This window comes from Pleuronectes platessa, chromosome 20 (genome assembly GCF_947347685.1).
Source record: "Pleuronectes platessa chromosome 20, fPlePla1.1, whole genome shotgun sequence".
NCBI lineage: Eukaryota > Metazoa > Chordata > Actinopteri > Pleuronectiformes > Pleuronectidae > Pleuronectes > Pleuronectes platessa.
Genome location: NC_070645.1, coordinates 5113683 through 5138703, shown reverse-complemented (window position 1 = coordinate 5138703; position 25021 = coordinate 5113683). Strand labels below are relative to the sequence as shown.

General features: G+C 43.4%; 1 protein-coding gene across 1 annotated transcript in view; it reads left to right on the top strand.

Annotated features, from left to right (window-relative positions):
* The first annotated feature begins 877 nt into the window (after positions 1 to 877).
* Positions 878 to 25021, top strand: part of svila (supervillin a) — a 47637-nt gene continuing 23493 nt past the window's right edge. The window contains exons 1-10 of the mRNA XM_053412857.1: positions 878 to 1634; positions 8674 to 8737; positions 10295 to 10386; positions 11067 to 11130; positions 11219 to 11361; positions 11453 to 12179; positions 19082 to 19116; positions 21470 to 21534; positions 21881 to 22017; positions 23222 to 23522. Coding sequence (XP_053268832.1) covers positions 1577 to 1634; positions 8674 to 8737; positions 10295 to 10386; positions 11067 to 11130; positions 11219 to 11361; positions 11453 to 12179; positions 19082 to 19116; positions 21470 to 21534; positions 21881 to 22017; positions 23222 to 23522 — 1686 coding nt within the window. The 5' untranslated portion in view covers positions 878 to 1576. The remainder of the gene's footprint in view (positions 1635 to 8673; positions 8738 to 10294; positions 10387 to 11066; positions 11131 to 11218; positions 11362 to 11452; positions 12180 to 19081; positions 19117 to 21469; positions 21535 to 21880; positions 22018 to 23221; positions 23523 to 25021) is intronic.

The window sequence follows — 25021 nt, the reverse complement described above, 5'->3', positions numbered from 1 at the left end:
AGTTACGCTCGACGTTGTAGCCCAAAGACAATAAGTGCACAAACACTCTATTATCTACACGCCAACACCTGGAAGTTCAATGTGCGTTATAACGTTGTGCCGGGCAAAGGTGCGTCTTGACTGCCAAAATAAAGAAGAAATTAGCGTGTTCACCCGGAAGTCACATATCCATCACTGCCCATTGGACCTGAAGCAAATAAATACCTGTGTCCACTGCAGAGCCATTTTTAACCCATGAGTGGATGCCAATTGAACCCATTCGCAGATAAAAAACAGATGTTGGTTTGTGTTTAATGTTTTTTTTGTGACCAGCGGAAAAAGCATCCACTTCATCTAATAATGTCGCAATAGCAGATTGAACAAACGTCTCCATATCAGCAGCAACCATCCTGGTTATTAAGGAAAATGCTTCAGGGCCACTGCGCTGTCAGTCATCGAAGCAAACCCTGCCCTGTTTTAGATAAATGGCTGCGACTGGCCCGACCTGTTTCAGTCTGAATGAAAGGAGGTGTGTGGTGTGGGGGGGGGGGCAGACCCACCCATCTGCGAGAGCGAATAAACATGAGCTCTCTGATTGGGCAGGTTTCCAGGCGACCTATTTTACTCACCCTTGCGCCTCTTTTCAGCTGTTCAGGGGAGAAACAAAGTATTTTGCATTTCCCTTCTCAGCAGAATCCAAACCCGATTGGCCTCAGCGACGCTCACATTCTCCCTGTCCCCCCTTATTGATTGCATGGTCCCTGATTTTGTTTGACTTTATCTTTCTTACCTTCGCCTTGTCCCTCCCCCTCCCTCCCTCCCTTCCTCCCTCCCTCCTCCCTTCTCTATGCGCATGCTGATCCTTTTATTTTGTCCCTGCTGAGAGATGACTGGAATTTCTCATCTGGCTGAGAGAGGGATTTTAACTTTCTCTTCTGCCCTTGCTCCCTTTATTTCCCCTCCCATCCACTCAGCCTGCACGCTTTTCTCCCCCCACTTCTCTCTGACGCTCCACGACACTTTCTCTGGCTTCCCACTTGACTGTGTGAGCCAAGGGAAGGCAGCACTGTCCTGGGACACTAGAACTATTCTGTCTCCTTTCCCTCTTGCCTGGCAGGCTCATTCTGCAGCATGCAGCAGGACACTTTGCTCCCATCTGTATACTGAGGATGGGGCCTAATTTGCTTGCCTTGGCTAATGAGCTTAGTCAGTGCTGAGCAGCTTTTAGCCTTGCAGGTTTGTTGTAGTGGCCGCTGGCTAAGGCTCAGTGGTTATTGGGAGGAACCAGAGCGGAGGAGTGGACCGGAGAAGGGGGCAGAGCTGCAGCCACAGCTTCACCACTCTCCTGCTTGCCTACCAGGACCACCTCTACTTGTGCCGACACTGCGGCTGGGACGTCTCTTTCTCACTCCCTTCCTCTCTCCCTCCCTCCTCTGCCTCACTACCTGACTCCCTCCTCTCTCTCTGTCCTGAAGCAGTGACACAGTGTCTTTGTAGCTGCACCACCTTTTAAGCAGCTGCCCCTCTTTCTAGCCTCTTTTCATCTCTTTTTCTTTCTTTTCTTTCTCACCCTCTTCCCCCTCACGCTGTTGCCAAAATGTATCGGAACCCGTGGATCTCGAATTACCTGACTCATGTCAAGTTTTGCAGCCAAGGTAAGGCAGCGACTCTCGGGGCTCTGGGGCTCAGTGCAGAGCTGAGATTTGAAACAGGGACTGGAGGCTTGGGGACAGGTTACTGGGGGACTGGTTGTGGATGTGGGGAATCTGAGCTGTTGAAAGTTGGCAAGCAACAAACTGCAGACTCCCTTCCTCTGTGCTCACTGCCCTGCTCTCCACTCAGCTGTCCTTGCACTGCAGCTGTAGCCTCCAAGGACACTACGTAGCACAGATAACGGACTCTTTAACAGTGCAGGGGGCTGTTGTAGGGATGCAGCTATTTCTGTGCTGTTTCTATTTGCACAGCTACTTGGACTCAGAGTCTTTTATGTGATTTTATATATGTTTACAGTTGCTGTCATTGATGACATATGTGCAGAGCAGCCTAACGTGAACAATCACTTAATTTAATCACAGCTTTCAATCAATTAATTGTTTTAATTTCATCTAGCCAAATCTCAGATTATATAAACAGAGGTTCGACCAGCCAGGCAGCCCAAAGTCTTACACATTTACAGCAGAGTTTTAATGGGCAAAATTCTGTAGTGAGATTCATTCATTGCAATGGAATTACTATGATCAGCGAAATTGCTCACATTGGCATATACCATTTCCCAGGGGTGACAGCACAGAAAGTGGGTTGCGAGTTTAAGTCGAATGACTCTTAGACGCCAATTTGCACCATGCATTAACCAATGGCAAACCAGGCAGTGCATCCTTGAGGAAATGGAGAGCTGGAGTCCAGAGAAAATGAAATCAACCCTTACAATCTAATTTGCTTGTACTTATTTTCATCCTAGCAACAAACCTAATTACTTTAAAATTGCTAAATGACGGTGAGCATAAACTTTCTGTTTTAATGCCTTAAAGCTCATTATTTATTTTTGTCCTTGTTCTCTTGAATGAAATGAAGCACAATCCGGATTATCCTATAAATGGCTGAGATAACATTAAATAAAAACGATTGTCATTAGATATATGTGATGAGCAGTGTATTCTAGATTACTAGTGTGATTACCAGCTCCATGGATTAATTACGTCATCACCACTTATTCCACAAAGAGGCACGGACTAATGTTGCTGTGTCATTGCCCAATTTTTAAGTTGTACTGTGTTTAGTCCACAACACAGCATTGAGTCTCAATGAGCAAAGGAAACACTTGATATGATAAAACAAATTTATGGTTAAATTGATTCTTAATTGGCCAATTCATAGATTATGTAATCCAGCCCTAGCGTGCACAGCTGTATGATTGTGCACCGGGTCCACGTAGGCTCCTCTTTGAGTGGTTCTCATTCCCACCCTCCTCTGTAATAGTTTCTGAGTGAGAGCCGAGTGTTGAGAACTGGCTTCTCCACTTAACTGGCTTGGAGACCACTACAGGTGGCTCACAGTTTCTGGCTTTTATGTGAGCACGGAGTCTGGTTTTAAGGAAAGGTTTGTGCGTGTGTATTAGGGATTGTTTCAAGGGTTCGATGTGGCAGAGTTGCGGTCCTTGAGCTGCTTGTGTACTCATCAATGTTAGTGTTAAAAGCAGAATTGCCTTGTCTGGTTCTCACCTAATTTCTCATGCTCCATCTGTTTTTTAATGCTTTACTTCTTAAGCCCCTCTCAGTGAGGCTTGGTTACAACTCGCAGCAGGCGGCGTGACGGCAGAGTAGGTGGGTGTCTGTTATGGGGGGGGGTTAGACTCACACATGCGTATGTGGTGTGATGTAATGTAGACAGTTAAAGAGTGACACGCTTCCTTTTGGGCATGCTGTAATCCCCGGAATCAAAGTTAATCTTGTGTCTCAACTTGGACACATGCTCATACCCTTATGCTACTTTGGTTACCACACACACACACACACACACACACACACACACACACACACACACACACACACACACACACACACACACACACACACACCGGGTGCATTTGTGTGACATGACATGATGTCAGCACTGCTGCTTGATTGACACCCACTTCAAGTTTCCTCCGAGCCCGTTTTTGTTTGTAATTTGTTAAAGCTGTGAGGTTTGACGTTAGCCTCCGGTTAAATTCAGGTTTACCAGAGTGGAGCGTTCCCAAAGGTTCCGCTTCTTTTTGTGCATACAGAGTTGCACAGTCTTTTTGCTTCACACCTTTGATACCTTCACATAAAATGCTCTCCTCTCTTCAGAGCCTCAATGACACTCCACTGAATCATTAAAGCATTTCGTCCCCATGTTTTATAAGCATCGAGACACTTTTACAGCCCCATCAACACACACGGGGCATGTTGCCGAGGAATTGCTGGCGCATGCCCTCGCGGCTATAGCTGCCGTTGCGTTTCTGTCGATTACAGCCAGCATCAAAGGCACGGTGACATCTGGGATCATTGTGGAGGCTTTTATGCCTGTGTCTGGTGAGGGGAGGTGGGGGGGGGGGGGAACATGCCACTATGTATAGACTGTATGAGGTGTAAAAAGAGTCCAGGTCTGTGTTGTTGAGAACTCAATATATTGGAGCCAACAATAGCCTCAGACAGCTGCGCCCAGGGGACTGAAGCTTTTATTTATTCATGCTAGCACTTGATATACCTTAACATTGGGATCTGGTTTTGTTTCACATTCTTACTTTAAGGTCAATTCTGGTATATGTCAACTTGGGTGTCACTCGTATGTATCTTCCAATTCCAGGAATCTCTGCCTGTGTGTATGTATGTGGAACACATACAGTGCCTTGCATAAGTATTCACCCCCCTTGGACTTTTTCCCATTATGTACTGTTACTAACTGGAATTCAAATAGACTTAAATAAACTTTTTCCCGTTTGATCAACAAAACATGCATAGTACTTTGGAGGTGCAAAATAAATTTTATTGTGACACAAACAATAATGAGAACAAAAAAGTTGACATCTGTTGGGTGCATAAGTATTCACCCCCCTGTGTCTATAATTGGTAGAACCCCCTTTCGCTGCAATTACAGCTGCAAGTATTTTGGGGTATGTCTCTACCAGCTTTACACATCTAGAGATTGAAAGGTTTGTCCATTCTTCTTGGCAAAAAAGATGAAGCTCAGTCAGATTGGATGGAGACCGTCTGTGAACCGCAATCTTCAAGTCTTGCCATAGATTCTCTATTGGATTGAGGTCTGGGCTTTGACTGGGCCATTTTAAGACATTAACATTCTTTAATCCAAACCATTCCTTTGTAGCTCTGGCTGTATGTTTAGGGTCATTGTCCTGCTGGAAGATGAACCTCCGTCCCAGTCTCAAGTCTTTTGCAGACTGCATCAGATTTTCTTCAAGGATTTCCCTGTATTTGGCTCCATCCATCTTTCCCTCTATTCTGACCAGTTTCCCTGTACCTGCTGAAGAGAAGCATCCCCACAGCATGATGCTACCACCACCATGTTTCACTGTTGGGATGGTGTGCTCAGGGTGATGGGCAGTGTTGGGTTTTCGCCACACATAGCGTTTTGCATTGAGGCCAAAAAGTTCAATTTTGGTCTCATCTGACCAGAGCACCTTCTTCCACATGTTTGCTGTGTCTCCCACATGGCTTCTGGCAAACTCCAAACGGGATTTTGTATGGATCCCTTTCAACAATGGCTTTCTTCTTGCCACTCTTCCATAAAGGCCAGATTTGTGGAGTAGACGACTAATAGTTGTCCTGTGGACAGATTCTCCCACCTCAGCTGTGGATCTCTGCAACTCCTCCAGAGTAACCATGGGCCTCCTGGTTGCTTCTCTGATTAATTTTCTCCTTGTCCGACTCTTCAGTTTGGGTGGACGGCCTCCTCTTGGTAGGTTTGTGGTTGTGCCATATTCTTTCCATTTTCTTATGATGGATTTGATGGTGCTCAGAGAGATGTTCAAAGCTCTGGATATTTTTTTATAACCTAACCCTGCTTCATATTTCTCCACAACTTTATCCCTGACCAGTTTGGTGAGCTCCTTGGTCTTCATGATGCTGTTTGTTCAGTAATGATCTCCAACAAACTCTGAGTCCGTCACAGAACAGCTGTATTTATACTGAGATTAAATTGCAGACAGGTAGACCCTATATACTAATTATGTGACTTGCAAATGTGACTTGTGAATGCAATTGGTCGCACCAGATCTTTGTTAGGGGTTTCACAGTAAAGGGGGTGAATACATATGCACTCAACACTTTTCAGATTTTTATTTGTAAATAATTGTGAAATCCATGTAATATTTCCCCCCACTTCCAAATGATGCACTATTTTTTTTGTTGGTCCATTACATAAACTCACGATGAAATAAATTTTAATCTGTGGTTATACCATGACAAAATGTAGAAAAGTCCAAAGGGGGTGAATACTTATGCAAGGCACTGTACCTCAAGAACCATTTTTCTTGTCGACTTCACACTTGGCATGTGTATTGATTGTTAAGGAGCCAAGAAAGTGCAGTGTCAAATTTGGTGTGTTTTGGAAAATGCAATATTTCCAATATTAATAAACATTTTGATAAAAAAGGCAACAGTGTGCCGAGACTGTGATGTCATTTACAGCAATATCATGTTCATTACAAAAAAGGAATTTACAACTGATTCTCTTGTACCGCATGTGTCAAGCTTCACAGAACTTTGAATAAACAGGTGAACAGCTCTTTGTGCAGCAGTGGCTTTATAGTTCTGCAGCGGTCAGCTCAGTTACTGCAGGTCAATTTAAGTTCAGGAAGAAAGCTGCAACCATCATTACATATTGGACCTTTAATGACTAATGCTCAGGACAACATTTAACTCATCATCAGCATTGAAGAAATTTAGAAATGAGGACTCTTGCAAAGATACATTGACTGGGATCAGGAGCTTCCAAAACACATGAGATTAAAGAAGACGACACTTGATTGGCCTAAAACAAACATTATCTAGTTCACAGGAAAACCCTGTAACTATTATAGCCCACTGTAATACAACTGTACTACAACGACAACACCATAAGTGGACCCCTCATTTATCACGTAGTCATTCACTGAAAACTGCACCACTGTGCACTTTATCAGTTTATTTTTGCCACGTGAAAACTTGCACACATTAACCATCATGTTACATTTGCTACTACTTCTATAGCAAATAAGTCATACCTATGAAGAACCACAGCCTGATGGGAAGGAAAAAAATTATTTCCAGTAATTTTACAATGGATGCTTTGAGTACCAAGTGGTGATGATTGATTGACAACTAGAGTATCATTGGCAATTAATGGTGAACATTGACCAGTAATATGAGAATAAGGCCGAAGAATACCAGGCCTTCTCTTGCAAGTCTGTTTTGAATCTTTTTCTGCCCTTGGACCAGATTGATACAATTTCCATCAAAATTTGCACCAATCCGTATCATGATCTCCTGAAATCTAAACGCACCATAAACCAATTTTTGGAAACTGGATAACCTACTTTTACAGTGAAAGTATCTGAGATCTCAGGCTTGGAGTAATGTATAAATCTGCTTAGAAATAATACAAAAATGTCAGATGTTATCATTAGTTTAATAGTTTTTTCAAAACCATTTTAATTTATCTGGCAGAGAAACACAATACTTGACACCAAACTGGAGTATAGGATGAGAAGCTGAAGGTGAAATGCAAATGCTCATTTCTGTGGTGATGCATTTTTAAATGAAGCTCAAACAAAACCAGTTCTAAAGTTGCAGATATGGATACAGTAGGTGTTGATGGCAAATTTAATATGCCATGGTCTATAATAAATGATACCTTCACTTGTTCAGATATTCAGGATCGCCATTGAAGGCTTGCGAGGATCGAGCTGTGTTTTCACGAGCTGTATTTCACCCAGCTGAAACAATATAGGACTATCCCCAAACACATGCAGGCACACTGCCCTCTGCAAATAAGCCTTCTTTCTTCTCCAATGGTGTTTTGCTTAAGCAGAAGGGATTTAAAGCATCAACCCAAACATCCTTAATAAGGACTAACAAGTCTGGAAACTTGTGGGGGGCTATGGGTGGGTGACCTCAAGGGAGAGGTTAGGGATTTGGGTGGGGCGGGGGGGGTCTCTTAGGGTGTCACGTGGCCCTGAAGTGAACTCGCAGGGGCTGGAAGTGGGACCACATGTTTGTCCTGAAATCGCACAGCTCTGACCAGGGCTGAGGTCTGAGGGCAGCCAAAACTGCACATTTAAGGTTTGGAGTCAATAAGCGAAGCAGGCGTCAACATTCCTGAGAGGGATGCGCCACAGAACTGGAATTCCTCGCGAGACTGTTTATGATGCTTAATACCCACTAATGCCTCTTTTCTTGGTAATGAGGCTTTATTTCTCTGTAGGCAGGTGTTTATGTCACTTTTTTCCTGTTTAACGGTCTGGGGGCCATTTTCCTAATAGATACCAGACTTTATTAGACTTTAAAGCCTTGTGTCTAATTGAGTTTTATCGCATAGCTGCAGAAGAGTGTTTTTGTGAGGGTTTTGGATGTTGGAAAGTCTCTCTCTCTCCGTGCCGTCTCCCATCTGTATTCATGGTGGCTGGTGGGTGTAAATGCTGCCCAGCATCAATGATGTGCTTGGCTCCTCCTGGCGCCGTTCCAGCTTCTTTGCTTCTGCATCCTTGATGTGTAATCAGACTTTACAGCTTTGAGGCAGTGACACACAGGCTGTCACCCCTCCATCAAGCAAGCTATGACCTCATGCGCAGCACACAGACATGACATTTAGGATGGAGACAGTCGGTGTCACTGACTGTAAGTGTCGAGATGATGCTGTTGCTGTCTGTTGCTGTTTGTGTGGGGGTGGGGACGGAGGTTTGAGGTTGGAGGGGTACAAGCCCTTTAACTGCACAGATCAATTATGGTTTGATGTGATTTACTCAGGCAGGCAGATTATTGTTTTCCACATCATTTGTTTTCTCTGTGGAAGTCCACTTAATTAATGTGGGTCTGTGCCAAAGGCCTGCAGACATGCTGGCTGCTTCACCGTGAGATGCCTGGTTGCAATGTTTGTCTGGTCATTAAAAGGTTTTGCTGGATTTAATGAATGAACCGTGCAACATGACTGAATTTTACACTTCTCTTCTGCCCACAGGACTTGGGAGTGAGTCCCCTATAAAACTAAGGAATCCCAGGTTGCTACAGAAGAGAGCTTTGAGGTAATGTAAACTAAAACACTTGTTGTGTTAACACATTTTCATAGATTTCCATCACAATTGTCTTAGATCACTTTCCTAAAGACCTGGTAGATAAAAAACGACCTTGGTCTTTATAATAGAAAATGTCCATATATGATGTCATGTGTACGATTTTGACATCAGATCAAAGGCACGGTGAAATGTGAATTTTAAAATTAAGCAGACTGAAAGACTACACTGCTGAGATTAACCATGATCTGGTCCAACAGGCGACACATTTCTTCCAGCATGGTTGTCTTATTTTTCTTTAAACAAAAATCTATTGCATCTGGGTGATTTTCAAGATGTTAATGTTTATGCCTCCTACATGCTCTATCCAGGCACCACCCCTCACCTGAATGTTCTGGATATTATCCTGTTGTTGTGAACTCGTCTGATTCTGACAATCTCCTGTTGCATTTTTTCTTTCTGAAATGCAAACTCTGGAGAATGCCTGGAAAAAAAAGTTCATGTCTGTAAACGTCTTAAGAGTATGAGATGAGCCCTTAGAAGTGTGATTACATGCTAATCAAGACAACAGATAACAAACATAAATCTATTTACTGTAGATTTGATCTAGGGGTAAAGCCCTATCCTGGATTAAACTGCAAGGTGAAACCATTACACATATTTTGATCAGAACTGTGATTATGGAAACAAACTGATAAGGGGTTTGTGTTTCTCACAAGGCTAATAAGCTTATTCAGAAAGTAGCAGATTGGCTCACTCACTGTGCTCTTCTGCAGTGCAGAACCTCTCTGCTGCATGATTAGAAGGATTGCTCCCCATGTTGTTGGCTGTGTGTCAAATACTCAATCATGCACACACCTTAGTCTCCATTTGGGAAGTTTAATTTACGGCAGCGAGGATATCGAAACACCTAGTTAGTACCAATCCGAGCAAGTGTAGCTTTGACTTGGAAACACTTTGTGTTTAGAGATCACATCTTGGTAGATATTTACTCCCAACCACATATGCTGTTATGATAAAAAGGGATCTACTATGTCCTCGTGTATCAGTGTGTTCACAATACTGTGGGAGCTGGAATGGACAAAACCACAATATCATGTTTTCCCAATTCTTGAGCACTTCTACGTATCATTAATACGCTGCCAGGTCTTTTATAGCTGTGTTGCAACAAAGCGGTTTTGAATCAAATCCGTAAATGACTCCAGCATGTTTCTGAGAGGGAGTGGTGTATGAGACTGAGGCAGCTGATGTGATTGCTCAAAACCTGCTCATCGCGTCTAGAAAAATATGAGAGGGATTTTAAACTTGATGAATCAAACGAGTCAAAATCTTGATGCATTGCTTGGATGATTGTTTGTGTATGTGTCCTCATCCATAATCAACTGGTTGATGGATGAGACTCTTGAGCATCATTCAAACCCAGCAGGGTTTTAATGATGTGAACGACTTGTTTGATCAGATTCAGATTAATTCAGTGGGACCCATTCAACTGTCAGTCTGTAAACAAATGTAGTTTCCCACAGCCCAGTTCTGTTTCATAACAGTTGGTATTTTTCCTGCACTCCTCAGCTTTCAGAAAGAATTCTCCTTTGACGAAAAAGACGACCCTGCCAAAATCACCAAGGATATAGATGTTAGTCTCTTGGCCAATCTCCCCAAAGGTGAGCAAGTTTCTTTTTATATCTGCCTGCTTGTAAATGACCCTCATAATGTCAGCCTCTACAAAAAACAAATTTTTCTACAAGCACAGTGCTGATATGTTGAACATTATGGATTATAGTTTCTCTACCGGATCCATTTCATTTAAATGTAGGACTTAAAAAGTTATATGGTGCTATTGGGGTTTGTGAGTCGGTCAAGTCCTGCTGGGTGGTGGAGGCTGTTAAATAGTTTGATGAGGTGTTGAAGGCCACTTTTGATCAGTGTGTGAAAAGTTATGAGTTTTTGCTGTAAGAAGGGATTATAGGATAAAATCAAAAGTAAAATCTTTTATTTTGTGTGTTAACCCAGTTGAAAAGGTCTACGATTTCTTGTGAAAACGTTTTGGATGTTGAAACATATTTGCATGAATTTGATTGTTCTTATGCCAGGTCAGTGGTCAGACTTCTTTTATTGTATCAAAAGTGTTTGAAAAGTAAGACCTGTAACTCACCAAACTGTTGGTTGCTTTGTGGGTAATGTAAGCAGCAGGTTTTGACAAAGAAGAAGAATGTGTGGAATAAAAAATAAATATGTCTGGTTCTGCTCCATCTTCTTTATAATTGTCTGTAGAAGCCACTAATAAGACCGATTTGTTGTTCTTATTAAGCTGTAACATCTTGTTTTTGTATTTCTCCTTTAGTCTCTGAATTGAGAAAACGATTTGAAGGCATTACCACAAGCTCAAGTGACTGGGACATGAACAGGTAAGAAAGTGATGATATGTGTATTAAAAACATGAGGAAGATAATAATATATTAAAGTTTGACTCCTTTCTTCCGTACTTGTGTGTAGAAAGGAGCGTATTGCTCGGCGGTTGGAGGGCATAGAGGGTGAGGTCAATCCGTCGCTGCTGCCTAGTTTGGTGGCCAACCGGCTTTTAGAGGAGGATACACCAAGATACACCAGGGCCAATGACCCCTTTGAACCCTGTGGTGGTGAGACATGTTCAGATCTGCGTCATTATCTGTCTCCTCTCTGTGCTTGTATGGGTATAACTCCCTCGTTGGCTTAACTCTCTGCCTCTAGTTACAGTTCAGCGATATGGCGTGGAGGGATTTGAAAGTCCAGAGATGCAGCCGACGGCTCCGGAGCGACAGTCCAGAGCGCGATGTCGGCCTGACCCTCAGTCCTCCATCCAAACAGAGCCAATCTTCAGTTCAGGCTCCACCACCAGTGGTCCCGAGCTGGAGTCCAAGGCTGAACGCATCGCCCGTTACAAGGCGGAACGGCGTCGGCAACTGGCTGAGCGCTACGGTATCTCCCTGGATCAGGAGCCCGACTTGGACTATCCCTCCCGCCACACACGCACCCGGAAGGAGTCAGAAGGCTCGGATAGGAGAAACCGAGGGGAGTGTGAGGGGGAAGAGGGGAGAGATATCACCCTGACCTCCTACACCGGCACGTCTGCCACCAGCCCGAGGTCTGGACGCACAGCGCCACACCACAGCCACGCTGAGCCGAGCTATGAGGTGGGTCGAACCAGGGTGGACTCTTTCTCAGAGAGGGAGAGGCTGATGAACCTGGAGAATCAACGGAGGGCTCCTCCTCCTGAGCCTCCATCCTCCTCATACATGGATGTGACACCATTATCCTCAGCTACCAGGGTGCCCCCCAGGGACAATGCAGTCACAGGAATGCCACCCAATTCACCCAAGCTGAGCAGGCACCCTTCCCTCTCCTCACCTAAACATGGTGCATCTCCTGGAGACCTGTTCATTGAGCAGCAGGCCCACAACATCCTCAGCAGACAGGGGTGAGTGGGTTTAATGTTTATTTATTTCCTCATCGTTTTATTTGCTTACTTATCCTCTATCTTGGAAATTAAGAAACAGTAGATATGAGGTTGTTCTGTATTTGATTTCTCATTAGCAGGCCATCCCCTGCTTGGGTCACAACCCAGCTTACCTTCAAATCCATATACACAGGGTTTGAACATAGTGTCCGTGTGGGTCAGAACACTGCTGTATCATTCTCTTTAAGAGATGGATTCGCTGTGACAGCGTTATCCATCGGACTGACTCTCCCACCCTCTATCTCTGTCTCTATTCTCATCCCCACATGTCCAAGGTCGTCCTGTTGCAACAACTGTGGCAGGTCAGGCAACCTGAGCTTGTTCTGCAACAGTCTGTGAGCTCGCACACCAACTCCCTGTGAGACCCACAGCCGGGCTCACACTCAAAACACACAGGCAGCATAATACAGTATGTTGGTCTGTTATGTTTTGATTCCAGAGGTTTCAGGTGGATCTGTCGAGAATAGTGAATCGCTGTATTGTTTTAAATTCCCAAAGGAAATTTGGTCAAGTTGTTTGTTGTTTTGTTAGGATGAGGGATTTCCAAGTGAAGTAAAGCCCCAGCTCTGTAGCTAACCCCACATTCTTAAAGAGGATTTGTATCTATTCAAGCAGTTCACTAATGACTGTTTTTAAATGAACTATAGTATCCTGTTTAAGCATGTAAACATCATATCCTGATTTAAGTATCCTGGATGAGCCCATATCCCAGTTTTGAGAAACTTGATTTTACTGCCTGTGGTACTCCATAAGTAACCAGGACACTGGTGCATATATATATATATATACATCCTGGTTTCTGACCACTGCTGAGTACCTGTTCAGGAGTGGCTTCAGCCAAGTGCCAAGACCTCCAGGCTCTTACAACATTATGGCAGAGTTCACACAAAATATTATGGTCACTCTCCTAAGAAGACTCAGGTCTACTTGGTTGTCACACATAATGTTAAACAGACCCACGGTTCAACTGACGTGGATCCAAACCCGTAAGTGTCTCGAGTTTGGATGTGGACAGTTCATTTGGACCCCTGAAGACCTCTCGTTCAGGATTCAACTCCATTGGTCAAAATGTCCTCATCCACATGTTCGTGAGGGCTCATGTGATGAGGATTTGTCTTCCCATTGTCCGTGTCCAGCTCCAAGCCTGTGTTTGTGTGTTCACTGGTTACATGTGGCCATTTATGACCAGTATACACTGCTTCACTGTAGCTTTGGTATTCATTATCCAGATCGCAGTAGTTTCTTCACTTTGTAGGATGGGGCAAAACACGAAGAGGACCATATTTTTAATAACTGGAATTATCCTTGCATTGATCTAGTCAATACTAAGTATTATGACTAGATAAGTACTTAGTAGTTAGTACATGATTGTAAACATGATGTATGCTTATTGTTAAATTGGCCTTTTCCCAGCAGAATGTTTTAAAATAAGTCCAGAGACCAAAATGATATTCTTCAAAAAGTACAGTTGGGTATTTGAATCATCTGTTTTTATAGATCCTGAGATGCTTTTCTTTGAAAAGTATTAGTGGTTTCATCCAAAGCAGATTGACTCATTGCTTCTTCAGAGGGTTAGCACTTAGGAGTGTTTTGGCTCAACTACTGAAAGCGTAGATAGTATCAGCAGCACATGCACATCTTGATATCTCTGTTCCTTATGCCTGATGTACAAACCCAGCCCAGATTTCGACCCTGCTGTGGTAGTCTGCTATTACTACAGACCAGGTGAAGATGATTCTAGATCTGTCGTTCATTCTTCTCAATCTTTCTCTGCTCCTGTCTGCATTGCCCTCTCTGAGGTTTTGTAATACTTGGCCAGTGTTTGTGTGTCTCTGGTGCAGGGAAGGTGTTGTGTTACCAGGCGGCTCAGTGTGACTCCACAGTCAGATCTCTGACCCACAGCTGGGCTTGATCAAGACCAGTGAGGCCTGAGGAGAGGAGAGAAGTAAATAGGAGAGCGTGTGGCGTTACCTTTTCTCAGGGTATGAGTCCTCAGACAAGTGTGACGTGAGCTGGCAAATGTTAGGATGTAGTGCAGAGGCCAACAATTTTTTTTGAATGGCATTATATTTAATATTTTATACGGAACAATGGTCTTTTTATGATTGGCTGTTGCCATTGATTTGATATTTTGAAGAGAACCAACAACTACACTGGCTGTTCTGACGTGAGAGCTCCTACATAGTGTTCAGATGGCCTAGGTCTATGAGCAGCCGTTTTTTTTTTATCTCGCTAAAGAGATTTGGTTCAAGTCAGGGCTCAGTCTGGGACATTCAAAAAGTTGTCCCTAAGCCACTCCTGTGTTGTGCTTCAGGGTCACTGTCCTTTTGGAAGATGAACCGGATGCCCAGTCTGAGGTCCTTGGTGCTGTGGACCAGGCTTCCATTGAGGTTATATCTGTACTTTGCTCTGTTCAGCTTTCCTTATGTCATACGATCATACTTTTGGGCTATAGCATCCTGTTTAGATAAATATAGAGCTGGATAATATCTTCAAAACAACACGAGTACAGTTTCTCTGTGACCTATATTAAGGGAGATATGGCTAGTCAAAGTTATAGAACACCCCAAAAAAAGTTAAAACTCAGTTAGCCCATATATTTTCTTCTGAGACACATGCAATATCTCTTCATGAAAAATTCCATAAAGATCTGTGACGTTGTGGTCCAAAAGTGGGATGCTTTGACACAGAATGGCCGATATCCCTCAAACCCTCTCCCTCCCTGTCCCTGCTGCGGACCAGACTGTTTAATCGTGCTTTTATCAGATCAGATAGGCTGGTTTCTTTCAGTCTGAGAGTCAAGTGCTGTCACGTGTCTTTCACTGAGAATAGGCTTCTAATACACCTGCATTGCCTTCTTAGAATTATGTAGACCACTGTGCTCTTGGAACAGTTGACCTTGTAATCTCTGCCAAAGAAGCAGACTTACAGACCCAGTCTCCACACGACTGAATTGGACCAAAGCAGAAGGATTGTGGTAAAAGGTTGGATATGTTACGTTACGATAAACCATTCATGTTAGCACTGAATGAATTGTAAGTTGCTTTGGATAAAACCGTCAGGTAAATGACATGTAATGTAAAAACACAAAAATCCAAGTACAACTCTTTACCTCTCTGTGAGGCTGTGGAGCATTCTCCTTGATTTTGTTGAGCTCTGCTTTATGAAACAGTTCAGGCTGTTTATGTTTATCCACCATCAGAGGTCAAGAATGACTAATTTGCCTCTAGACTCTAGTGGTGTGAGATGGCATTTCCTCTCAATATCTGCTGCAGTAAAGACCCTTATAAGACCTCAGTTAGACAGTCAGTTGCTCCAGATCCAGTGATGTATTGATAAACATAAACGAATAAACATGTAAATTTGGTTTTGTAGCAGTTGCTCTTCATCTCTGATGTTGTTTTTGGGTGTCCCAAAACCATAATAGCAATGAAATGTGGCCAAGCCCATTCTCACTGTGGTCAAGCTACATGTGAAGTCAGTGGTGTGTGTAATGTAGTGATACGACTGTGTGAACTCCAAGAAAAGAGCCGAAACACAGAATCTAGACTATTACCAACCCACTCAATCACTCACTCTCATGTCTCCTGCTGGGTTTTCCACTGGTACAGTGCAAGGGCGTTACTGAGCACCGATTGGTTCCTGCAGACCGATGCTGAGGGCGACACGCACTCCCTCATCAACTGGCCATCGAGGTATACCCAGGCTGGTTGTGTCCCCTCCACAATGTCACCCGCCATGTTGCCATTTCGCTCTACTTACCAAAACCCATCAACCTTTCCCTTTTTTTTTTATAATCATCTCTTAAGGTCATCTTACATTTGCTCAGTCCTGCATTGATTAGAAGTGTTAAGATTTTAAGCTGACCTTGCATCATCCATCATTCTTCCTCCTAATGGTCACAAGCTAATTTCACCTTTGTTTTGGACCATAACCTCATTTGTCATGCACATATTGCTGTGTTCAATGTAATCCCGATTGTGAAAACAAATGTTCTGACCTTACATCAGGGACTTTGGGTTTGGAGCCTGTGTTTAAAGTTTGCATCTTCCACCCTGCTTTTTCTTTAGTTCTCTTCTTAGTTATAACATGTTTTTGATATATTTTAACTTGAGTTAAGTACAATAGAGATTGTTTTGATGCAATCTGACTTATTCATATCCCAGGTTTATGGGCCTTGTGTTGAAAATCTGTGGATGGTAGAAAATAAATGGCATAAAACAATTTTTTCCTATAAACATTTGGTGTATAACTACATGCAAACTTCCTTTTAGCCCAACCCTTTGTGAAACTATCAACTTAAGGCATATAGCCCCATAAATAAAGTGTGAAAATCAAGCAAAAAAGTATAATAAAATAATCATTGATATAAATGCAGCCCAGCATTTTACTTTCCAAAAAAGCATTCAAGGTTTCAGCAGAAACAAATACAAGAACATTGCATTTCAGTAAATGGGGCAAAGATTGTACAGAAAGATTATTTTACGTTAGAGATGAGTGCAATCATTACAAAGATTGTAACACACACAAGCTGTATCTATTATTGTAGTGTTAATGTTAACCAGCACTTTGTTTCCCTGAAGAATCAGAGTTAGGGACAGGCTTGCCAGGGAAGAGGGCCGCCAGAGGAGCCCAGAGCTGGGAAATGTTACAGAGGCCCCAGTGCACCGCAGACAATATCAGCACCAGAACCCATGTTACTACACAGATCCACCAGGCCTCCATCAGGTCCTTCAAACCCAGGATCAACCCTCCCGACCAGGGCAACAGGAAGTTGTTGGAAACCCAAGTTACCTCTCCATGGCTTCTGGTCCCGCGTCCAGAGGCGGCCAGCAGCAGCAGGCTCCTGAGGACGAGCCTGAGGAGACAGAGGATGTGAAGACAGAGGGCCTCTTGAAAAGTAGGAAAGCAGTTCTTCCCTCAGAAATCCGCCGCAGGGAGAGGAGCACCGAGGACCCACGGAGAGGAAGAGCGGAGGAGGACCTGGGGATGTCCAAGGTGCAGAGCCTCAGCCACGCAAGGGAGGCTGAGGCAGAGGATGTTCCAAGAGGTAGACGCAGAGGCAGGCAAGAGGAAATTGAGCACCTTTCCCGTATGCATTCAGTGGAGAGCAGGCCCAGAGAGAGGGAAAGTTCCCTTCATACCCACAAAGGGGCGACCGCAACCAATATCCAGCCCAGATTGCCACATGCAGCCCCAGGAAGCTCCAGCACAGCCGTGAACATGCAGCAACAGAACCACAACCAAGACACGCGGGTGTCTGTGTCCCAGCTCAGGCACTCCTACATGGAGAGCACCACTCCTCCAACCGGCCGCAGAAATGAGCTGTAGGTGGCAAAGTAAAATGTTGCAACACCGCTACTCACTGGCTCCCTGCTGTGGAACTCAATGATGCTTGTTACCTAACATCGGCTGGCTACTGACTTACTAACATCAAAGGTCCAGTGTGTAGGACTCGGGGAATTTGAGAGAATATCATATTCATAATAATGTTTTCACGAGTGTCACCTGAAACTGATAATCCTTGTGTGTCTTGCCTAAGACACTTTGGCAAGCAAACAGGGCATTGATCGTCAACACCGGCCTACAATTGCACTGCCATGTTTCTACAGTTGCCCAGAATTCATAAACTGCTCACTTCACATTACCTGATTGTGAAGAGTATTCACTTGGGATGCTAAACTAAAACCTACACACTGAACCTTTGCATCAAAGCACAATGACCCTGCTGCAGCGTACAAAAGGAAATGGATGTATTAATCGCTCAGCTCTAAACCTCTAAGCCTCCTAACAGTATTTGTTTTTTGTGGCTCTGTGGCTTATTCAGCTATTACCTGGGGCCAATGAACATGTGCATGCTTCAACGGTTAATAAATCTGCATGGCCTTGCTCACATATTTGGTTCAAAACCATGTTTGTGACTGAAGAGTCAAACCTGTGCCTCTGCTTGGAAACAATTAAATATTTGCTTTCTCTCTCTCTCTCTCTCTCTCTCTCTCTCTCTCTCTCACTCTGCTGTATTTTGTCTATATTTTGGGTGTCGGTCCCTTACCTTGGTTGGTCCCTCCAGTGAGGTTGAGGGGGACCGGGCGCCCTCGGGCTACGAGGCCCCATGGAGAGGGGAAAGGGACAGGGGGCGCAGGCCCCAGCAGTATATCGATCCGGGGGAGAGTAGAAAGACCTCAGAGAGGTTTAGGACGCAGCCCATCACTTCCGCTGAGCGCCAGGAGACTTCTAGGTACTGCTCTGGACTCAACAGTGCATGGCTGAGAGTGAGGAATGCTGGGAAATTAACACATGATCATGCATGTCAAAGAAATCAGGAAATAATGTTAAACTTATAATACAGTTGTAAACTTGTGCTTATAAAGTATATTCTGTTTAGTCTTCAATGAATGAAGTCCTTGAGCACATTAATGTCATGAGGTGGATCATAGTTCACCGCACACACACACACGCGTAAAGTCCCGTTCTCCTTGATTTCCTCTGACTCTAACAACATTAACAAACAGTGAGGCTTAAAGGCCAAAGGTCCTCGACTGGGTCTTGGCAGTGGACATCACATGTGACCAATTACAGAAGCATGAATTGCCCTTTGTTGGTAATCACTCACTGAGACCATGGAACTGAACAGACTTCTGTAATGCCGTCTAATACTCCAACTTAGTGTGCTTACTGTTTCCATTCCATTTTCTTTCTCCTCTAACACTGGCTGTCACATTTCCAGCATACCAGTGACGACCGCCTCTCCCTACATCCCCTCACCACCTATGTGCCTGACTACTCACCAGCCCTCCATATTACTGTGTTATGCATGGCTGCAAGGACATTTTTCTGATTCTGTCTTTTCTGCCCTTTTGAAGGTCCTGTGTAAGTTCAGATCTTCCTTCCTCTGAAGGTAAGGAGTTATTTTATTTTTATTTCCGCAACTTGTCTTGGCAAAGCTTTAAGTGCTAAAGTAGATTTTTTTTTAATGATTAATACACATCCATCTGTCACAGCATTAAAATAATTTACCGGTTTAATGTTTTGACTGATAAGTGTATATTATCCAGTATATTATTTTATAGTCTCTAAGAAATCAACTTATAAGTGAATGTAGACATTTAGGATTTATTCCATCCAACCTACAATCAAATGTCCTTTACCATACATCATATAAAAGTCAAGCTCAGGCTCGACTGTAGCCTCAGACTGAAGTGTTGGTGAAATATAATTGATTTAACATGGTAGTGTAAAATCAGCGAGGAATTATCAGTATGTTTGACTAATGACATTGCTCGGCTGGGACCTAATCATTAGATATAATGTTCAGATTTGCAATGGGACAAGTAAAGGAGTTTTGTTAGGGGATACTGGATTATTTGGGTGTTCCAATTTTAGGTCAGAGGCTTCATTTAGATTTATGAGTTATATACTGAAAGTCAACTAACCTAAAAATACCGCGCTTATAGAGCAAAAGAATGTCACCAAACACTGACCTGTGTGTAACTGATACCAGCACAGCTCTCTGAGAAAATTAATTTCTTCAGTCTCTTTTCTTGGGATGGGCTGAGTCGAAGAGATCATGGTGACGTGTTAAAGGGGAAATACAGTACTTTTCATCCTGGGCACTATGTTTACAAATCTGGGTGTGGAAATGAACGGTACTATTGGAACTTTTGGAATCGGTACAGTAGATCACTTTTATTGGAAGCTGCGACTAAAGCTACAATGTAATCTTATGGGGCAACTGCGACAGGAACCCAAAAGTGCCAATAAAACCAATAAACCACCAATAAAAGGCTCAAATGTGATGTCAACAGGGGCTGACAATGTTGCACTTGTCTCGCTCATCAACATGTCTTCTTTAGTGGAAATATTGTGGACTGTCGCCCCTTTTGTGATTACATTGTTAACACTGCCACAGTGTCGCAGTGGCAGGCGGAGGCAATCTACTCGACCAATTCCAAAAGTTTTTGTAAGTGCCATTAATTTGCACAAGCACATTTGTAAACATAGGGGCCAGGCTGAAAAATACTGGAATTCCCCTTGTAAATTTATTCCTCAGTTGCGTGTTAGACAGATCCTCCTTCTCAACTATATCAAGCAATTAAGCAGTTGTTACACTTTCAAGTGAAACAACACAACCAAGATAATTATCTGCAGCTTCACAACTCTAGCCAGCAACAGATGATTGAAATGGGACTTTGCTGTGAACTCTATGGACGGACATGAAGGGATAGAGGCAAAATTTCCAAAATCTCCCTTTTAGGTCTAATGATGAATTTTTTGAAAAGCACAACATTAAATTAGTCTATAGAGTCTTGTTCCTACTGTAGCGCCTCTGAGGCCAGACCCCTCTCATCTGCTTCTTATAAGCACACAGTCAGTCGGGATGATTTTTGCGCTGACGTGAACTGAAGGCAGCATATCTCAGCTGGGCAGCGTCAATCATAGCAAATAATTGCTTGGTGATGTCATGTCACGTGACTTGCAGGGCGAGAGCATGTGTGCATGAAAGCAATGTCTCTCACACCTGTCCACCACTGGTGATGCCGGTCACATGGTTGAGTTGTCTTTGCTCGCAGTGATCAAACCAGATGGAGCTGGTGGTGATAATAATGGAGGTAAATATATTAATGAATAAGTCGTCTTTTTTTGCAGTAGATTATATATTATTTTATATATACTAGATTATCTAATAGATGTATTATCTCAGACACATCACAAAAGCTATTTGGTTCCATCTTGTTTTAAAAGAAGAACAGTTTTGCCCTTTAAAAGTATATTTGCTGGTCCCCAAAGGTGAAAGCAGCAATAATTATAATAACAATAATTCTAGACATTTTTCACCATTTTGGCGAAATATGTTCACTAAACCCGGTCTCCCATGTCTGTCCTTGCACAGTACATATATTTTTTACTTTTAACTGATAATGGCAGTCACCTCTCAAAATTCTCATTAATTGTATTTGCAACGGGTCCTGGATTCCAGAAAGATGTGGACTATAAAGTTTCATTTCTAACAATTATCTGAAATTACTGTTGCAGATTTCCTCAACTGCAGCCTGCCAGCTATCCAGTTTCACATTCGCTCCAAGAGTAAATTTTTAAACTGTTTAAATGTTGCAATGAAGTCTTGTGAGTTAAAATCGTATCAGCATGAGTTTGTACCGCTGCTTGTTGAGGGGCTTAAATCTTCATGGAGAAGTCATCCAAAGTCTCTCCTCTTCAAATGTCTTTGTCTCTTTCTGTCCCTCACTCTGCAGCTGATGAAGAGAAACTCGATGAAAGAGCCAAGCTGAGCGTAGCGGCCAAACGCACTCTATTCAGGGTGAGCTTCAACTATCGCCTGTTTGTCCTCATGTTGACAGATTCTGGTGAAATGTGCTCTGAGTCAAATCAAATCTACACTGTGACGGTTTAGAGCTGTGGATTTGATTCAGTTTAATCTCTGGCAGAGATTTAATTGAGAACATTTCACTCCGCATTTGTGGAAATGACCCCAAACATGCTTTATAGTCTTGGTTGTCAATGGAGTGCTTTGATATGATCCCAATGAGCTTATTCATCTGCATTTAGTCCCTGTTATGATGATTATCCCACTGGTGTTGAGGTGAGGGGAAATATTCCCCTGATTTATAATAGTATTCCATTTTTATCTGTATGTTTCCATCCAGGAACTGGAGAAGAGCATTGATGGCGGAGCTCCTAAGCCTCGATCCAGGAATGCTGCTGTGGACAGGAGACTGAGACGGACACAAGACCGATCCAGAACTCAGCCCGTCACCACTGAGGAAGTCGTCATTGCTGCAACGTAAGTTACTTGGTTTGATTTAAAAGATCTCAAGAACGCATTAACTTATTTCAACACATCGTATAATGCTATAGAGGGTCAGTTCACCTTAATCACAAAACATTTTTCTCACTAGTCTAAGCTGTATCTTTCCAGTCAAATCGTTAGTTTTACTTGTGCAGATTTTCAGAGATCTGTTATCCAGTAAAATTGTGGATCATAAATTCTGTAAAGAGAAGGTTTTTATAGTTGTTTAAAAAAAAAGGAGAGTATTTTAAATATAATTCTGTTTATATATGCTGCACTAGGGTGGATGCAGAAGTCTGACTCAGATTTCCCTAAAAAACATGTTCTGCGTGGTTACACATTACCAGGGGTGTGAGACCTAATGAATGGAAATATTGTCTTATTTTCTCAACCTAACATCTGAATCACATTTTCTGCTCTGGATATGATTCAACATTTCATTTGTTTGTAATATTCCCCCTGAATTCTGAAATTAAATCTTGGTTTGAGTCACCACCCATTCTCCTGGACATCATAATACAGATTCACTGTCAACATGCTGCATAATCCTCTCCATTAGTTTGAATTACTCTTTTTCTTAATCACCTTCCCTCTGTCGAATGTGTGTTTTCATCTCTCTCCTTGACCTCTGTAGCGTCCCCTCTCATGTGCCTCAAACATCGACTGTTCACACCGCTGTAGCTCGCATCTATAGCCCCACCCTTGTTTGCAGCTCTATCCCACCATACAGGTACATGGTAAATGCAACACATGCGTGTGCACGGGCATGAATGCTCACGCCAGCCTCCAGTGTGTGACTAACATGTTTTATGGTCGCTGTTCATTCACTGCGGCACAGTCAAATTTCAGAGTGGTGTTCTCACAAGTAGGTCTAAACCCGAAGGATGTAAACAATCGGTCATGTGAAGGTGTTTTTGATGTTTTGGTGCCCTCCTGTGTGATTGGAGGAAACTACACAAGTCCATTTGTGAATGACTCAGGAGTCTAGAAAGGTTATGTCATGCTTTTGCTTGTAGTGACTCACTCACTGCCTGTGTAACCTTCTTTTTTGCTCTTTTTAAAACTTTGGGTGTCCCACAGCTCCACAGTGTTGTCCATCTTGCTGCATGTCACTTTGCACAAACTCTTTCCACGCTTATGAGAAGTCTCCCTTTCTTCCCGTCTCTTTGTCTCTTTGGTTCCATCATCCTCCCCTCAGCCTGCAGGCGTCCTCACAGCAGAGCACCACTGCCCACGAGCAGGCAAGGGAGGCGCGGCTGGTGCAGGAGACAAAGGAGGCCTGTGTGTCCAAGCCGGTGTCCACGATGGAGGGTAAAGCCCACAGTCACGGTCAAGAGGAGCCCGACCTCTGCACCCTCAGCCTGGCAGAAAAGATGGCACTGTTCAACCGGCTGGCTCAGCCTCCGTCCAGGGTTACCCGCACCAGAGGGGACACGCGCCAGCGCAGGGCCAACACTCGCTACCAGACGCAACCCATCACGCTGGGAGATATGGAGCAGGTAGGGGCGGAGCAGGAGAATGTACAATTCATCCAGTAAAATTATAGAATTACTCATATTTTCTACTTTCTTAATATCTTCAGGGTTAGGTTCAGTTACCAAAAAATCGAATTCTGAAATTGGTCTCTGAAGGCTTTTTGTTTTCCAACAAGAAAAGCATCTCATTAGAGGTCATACCTTCCCCAAGGGAGTTATTACACTACATTTCATTTTATGTAATTTTTTTTATCCAAAGCGACTTACAATAAGTGCATTTAACCATTAGGGTGCAAACCCAGAACAACAAGAGTCACAATGTTAAAGAAAGTGTCTGTGGATCTGGATCTGCCCCTTTATGCAGATCTACACAGTTTTTTGTATTCATCATAATCAAGGATGTCTCTCTACATTTGATATTTCCATCTGTAGTCAAGGATACTATTGGATTAATTGGTTTTATATATTCTATTATATTTATATTCTTTCTCGTGTCTACCTCATTCTGACTTTCGGCTGCCGTAATGAGTAAATCTCCCTGTGTGGGATCAATAAAGTTTATCTTAAGGATGACAATTATAAGTAAATAAAGGACATACCCTATATTATTAATCAGAAAATATTAGCTGCAATAAGCCAGCAGGAAGTTGCAGTATCCTATGTTAAATAGAAAATCCATGAACCGTGTTTCTGCTCCAGGAGTCCTCAGACATAGACATGGGGGATGAACAGGAACTGTGCGACAGCCCAGTAGAGCATCTACAAGTAAGGCTCCTCTGAACAGTCACTGTGCATCTGCCTGAGACACGGACGGCTGACGCACTCTTCGGAGAAACCGCTCTACATTTCTGTGAACATCCCGCTCTGTATGCCATCGCAGTTTGAGCCCATCTCCGTGCTGTGTGATTTCATTATGAATGTACAGTGCATGGCTTAGCTTCTGATAAAGTTCTGACTCAGCTCGGCGTCATCGGGCCGTGTCAGTTAAATAGGCTGCGGTGGGTGGATGGATTGTACCACCGACCGTATTTCAGCAAGTGCGAGGGTTTGAAAGACGCCTCTCTGGTGCGAGAGAGGAGGACAATCGCAGTTTGCCACCACATGGACTGAAAGCAGCCATTTGTCAGCAGCCCGTTGGAAACAAGCTACAGTTTCAGGGGGATGTTATGTGGGAGAGAAAACTGGAAGTGGAAAGAAAAAGAGGTTTAAGGACGGGGACAAGATTACTCAACGTTTCCATGGAGTTGTACTGTTGTTTCTCACTTGTTACCCAGCAGAAGCATGAGGTCAGTTCTTCACGTGTGTAAAAACTTCACATGTGAAGTGACGTTTGTATGATTGTGTGTATTTTGGCTACAGCTGCTTGCATTGTGTGCAGGCGTGGTTGCCGGCATGGCTTTGTGATGTGGGCTGTAAGTGACCAGGGAGATAGAGGCTGCCCTTTGATGCGCAGGAAGTGCAGTGAGTCCGGCAGGCGGTGATTAGTCAGCGTGATTGTCTCCATTTAGTGTGCGTGTGCACTT